Source organism: Orycteropus afer, unplaced genomic scaffold, assembly GCF_000298275.1.
Source record: "Orycteropus afer afer isolate SDZICR_OR568_19922 unplaced genomic scaffold, OryAfe1.0 scaffold00041, whole genome shotgun sequence".
NCBI classification, from domain to species: Eukaryota; Metazoa; Chordata; class Mammalia; order Tubulidentata; family Orycteropodidae; genus Orycteropus; species Orycteropus afer.
Window position 1 is genome coordinate 7,023,275 of NW_006921628.1, and position 4,348 is coordinate 7,027,622.

General features: G+C 40.6%; 1 protein-coding gene across 1 annotated transcript in view; it reads right to left on the reverse strand.

Annotated features, from left to right (window-relative positions):
- ASB14 (ankyrin repeat and SOCS box containing 14) overlaps positions 1 to 1,408 on the reverse strand; it is a 14,376-nt gene extending 12,968 nt beyond the window's left edge. The window contains exon 1 of the mRNA XM_007937263.2: positions 1,252 to 1,408. Within this exon, the coding sequence (XP_007935454.2) occupies positions 1,252 to 1,375 (124 nt within the window). The 5' untranslated portion in view covers positions 1,376 to 1,408. The remainder of the gene's footprint in view (positions 1 to 1,251) is intronic.
- Between the last annotated feature and the right edge of the window lie 2,940 nt (positions 1,409 to 4,348).

Sequence of the window (4,348 nt, forward strand, 5' to 3'; positions counted from 1 at the left end):
AGTAGATTGCCCAACCTTCCTTCCGAGGAGTGGCTGGTAGGTTTGAACCGTCAGCCTTCTGGTTAGCAGTCAAATGCCTTAGGCATTACGCCATCAGAGCTCTTTTATATATATATATATATATATATATATATATCTCACCACCACCCAAAAGCAATAATTATTTTCTAGCAAAGCATTAAGAATCAAATAAATACAACATACTTCCTGCTCTCATACAGCTTACAATCTAGTTGGCAAGGGAAAAAAAAAATGCAAACAGTCTCCAAGTTTTAAGTAGGTTGGTATTCAAAGTGATTTTATAAATTATTTGTTTGGAACTTGGAAATAGTTTTATAAATAATGGTTTTCATTTTCAGGCCAACCCACAAAAGGACCTTCCCTCATAATACACTTACATGTAGGATGGTACTAACAATCCTGTTGCATTATATCATCATGCCATCTAATGGTATTTTAGTGAGGGATGTTCTTGAGGGAAAAATAATAGTAAGAGACACACATTCTTTCTAATAGATGCTGGACTGCTGAAAGTTAAAAGGCTCAATCATAGTACCCTGTACACTAAATGTCATGTGAGTGGTGTGGATTGTTGTTGTTGTTAGTTGCCAATGATTTAGCTCCGACTCATAGTGACCCACACCGATTACAGGGCTCCTCATAATCTCTGAGGGAGCTCTGGTAGCATACTGGCTAAGGCACTTGACTGCTAACCTGAAGGCTGGTGGTTCAAACCCACCAGCCACTCCTCGGAAGGAAGGTCGGGCAATCTACTTCCGTAGTGATACTGCCTCGGAAACCCAAGGAGGGGTTGCTATGAGTCGGGTCCGACTCAATAACAAATAACAACAACAACAACAAATTGCTTCTGAGTCGATTCTGATTCATAGCAATCCTATAGGACAGGGTAGGACTGCCCCATAGGGTTTCCAAGGGTATAAATCTATAAATCTATGAAAGTATACTGCCTCATCTTTCTCCCATGGAGGGACTGGTGAGCTCAAACCACTGACCTTTTGGTTAGCAGTTGAGTGCTTAACCAGTGCACCATGAGGGCTCCTTATTATGCACCCAAATTTAGAAAGTCTATCTCTGACTGTTTTAGTTTTTTTAGTAGTACACCTAATTTTATCAAACATTTGCATTAGGCTTAAATAATATTTTAACTTCCATTATTTTGAAGCTCTCCATCAAAAGAACCCTTGTACCACTTTACCCCTCAGTAGTGTCTGACCACACATAAAACCTTGCCTTTCTGCAGTAACATTTCCATGATTTCAGTGTGTCCACTTTGGGCAGCAAGAGCAAGAGGAGTGAAACCATAGGAGCTCCGTGCGTCAGGGTGTGCCCCAGAAACCAGCAAAAGCTTCACCATGTCCTCTCTGCCCAGTTTGGCTGCTTCATGGAGAGCTGTCCTCTCGTTGGCACACCGCAGATTGACATCTGCCCCATGGCTGATCAGCAAACTGGCCATGTCATAGGAGTCTTGTAGAACAGCTGGGAAATTAGAAATGAGGAGGGTGTTAAGTTCAATAGGAAGTTAAGGTCAGAATATCATTATCACCTAATTTTCTCGGTGTTCTTAGGGAGATAGTCCTACTCACCACCGTGTCCCAGTGTTTTGTGTGTGTGAGACAGATTTTAAATAGAGCATATATCAAATAATGTTTTATATTGATGGACTACTCATCTGCCTGTAAACTGTGACCAATTATGTACTGTCCACTTGCTGCTTGGAGTCCCTGGGTGGCTGGTACAAGTCGTTAATGCACTTGGCTGCTGACTGAAAGGCATGTGCAAAGTTTAAAAGAGTCAAGAAGTTTCCCACTTGTTCCCTCATACCCATTTCCCCTTCTCCAGAGGTGGCATAGGATGAAGAACTGATGGTATTGAAGGAAGAAGTCGAAGCTGCACTGAAGATACTGGTGAAAAACGAGGCTCTAGGAACTGACAGAATACTGACTGAGATGTTTCGACAAACAGATGCAGTGCTGGAAGCCCTCACTCATTTATGCTAAGATACTTGAACCACAGCTACCTGGCCAACTGACTGGAAGAGATTGCCATTTGTGCACATTCCAAAAAAAAAGGGATCTAACAATCTGAATATTATCATATCATTAATGTCACACGTAAGTAAAATTTTGCTGATGATAATTCAAAGAAAATTGCAGCAGTACATCAACAGGGAACTGCTGGAAATTCAAGCTGGATTCATAAAAGTGTGTGAAACAAGAAATGTCACTGCTGATGTCAGGTGGATCTTGGCTAAAAGCAAAGAATACTTGAAAGATGTTTCCATGTGCTTTACTGACTATGCAAAGGCATTCAACTGTGTGGCTCATAACAAATTATGGATAACATTGGGAAGAATGGGAATTCCAGAACATTTAATTATGCTCATGAGGAACCTGTACATAGAGCAGGAGGCAGTCATTCAAACAGAACAAGGGGATATTGTGTGGTTTAAAATCAGGAAAGGTGTGCATCAGGGTTATATCTTTCACCATACTTATTCAGTCTGTATGCTGAGCACATAATACAAGAAGCTGGACCATATGAAGAACATGGCATTAGAATTGGAAGAAAACTCAATAAACAACCTGTGATACAAAGATGATACAGCCTTGCTTGCTGAAAGTGAAGAGAACTTGAAGCACTTACTGATAAAGATCAAAGACTACAGTCTTCAGTAGGGATTACACCTCAGCATAAAGAAACAAAAAATCTTCACAAGTGGACCAGTGAGCAACATCATGATAAATGGAGAAAAGATTGAAGTTGTCAAGGATTTCATTTTACTTGGATCCACAATCAATGCCCATGGAATCAGCAGTCAAGAAATCAAATGACGCATTGCATTGGGCAAATCTGTTGCAAACAACTTTAAAATGTTAAAGAGCAAAGATGTCACTTAGAAGATTAAGGTGCACCTGACCCAAGCCATGGTATTTTCAATAGCCTCATATGCATGTGAGAGCTGGACAATGAATAAAGACCACAGAAGAATTGATATATTTGAGTTGTGGTGCTGATAAAAATACTGAGTGTACCATGGACTGCTAGCAAATCTGTCTTGTCAAAAGTACAGTGAGAATGTTCCTTAGAAGCAAGAACGGCCACATTTCTCTCATACTTTGGTCATCTTGTCAGAAGGGACCAGTCCCTGAAGAAGGACGCCGTGGTTAGTAAAGTAGAGGGTCAACGAGAGAGGGGAAGACTTTCCATGAGGTGGACTGACACAGTGGCTGCACCGGGGGCTCACGCTTGGCAGTGACTGTGAGCAAGGCACAGGATCCGGCAGCGTTTCACTCTGAAGCATACAGGGCTGCTCTCAGTCAGCACCAAGTCGACAGCACCTAACAACAACGGAGTCCTCTTTTAGCTCATTCTTTGCTATTAATATTTATATTTCTAAATAACCAGCTTGTCTTGCCACTTTTTGATTTGTCAGTATTGGTATTACTTAGTGACTTCTCACTACGGAAAATGAAGATTTTTCTGTCCTCTCCCTGTCCCTACCATGCATTCACATTTCTCATCCCACTTTTCTTCCAATATTTTTATAGCATATTCAGTGTTTACCTTATTATATTTTCTAGTTAATGCTCGACCATGTAGTAATTTGTAATTAAATTTCCTTTCCTGAATATCTCCACCCACCCTGGAGTTAATTCTTGTCTTCTCTTTTTTATTCCCTTAGTTCAGTCTCAGACTCTCTGCCAGTTGCCTAAATCTCCTTTCAAGATGTTCATTCCTATCCCATCATGGTATTGAAGAAGCCTCCCCCTGGGGCCTACTGACCTGTTCCAATATGGACAGGTCGACCTCAGCACCTAGTAATGTGTTCTCATCCTAGCATCTTTTTTCCTCATCTAATTTACTCCCATGTTCTGGTACAGCATATGTTTTAGCTTCTTGAGAAAGGATATGTGAGAGGTAAAATTTTTGAAATTTCCTATGTCTGAAAATAATGTCTATGTTTTTAATCTACCTTCATTTATTTTTTAACTTTCACTTGTGATTTAGGTGAAAGCTTACTGAATAAATTAGTTTTCCATTCAATAATTCATACGTATATTCTTTTGTGACATTCACTGCAATCATCAGAATGTAACAGCACTCTTCCCACTTCCTTTGTTTACAGTTTCATTCTTTCCTATCCCTTTCTGCCTTCTGAGTTTATCGCTGGGAAAATGCTTCCTTTCTGCTTTTGTATGGTTGATTGTATGCAGAAGCAATGCATACCCTTCGGTGTTGTTGTTGTTGTTGTTAAGTGCCGTCGAGTCGTTTCCGACTCATAGCGACCCCATGCACAGCAGAACGAAACACTGCCCGATCCCGCACC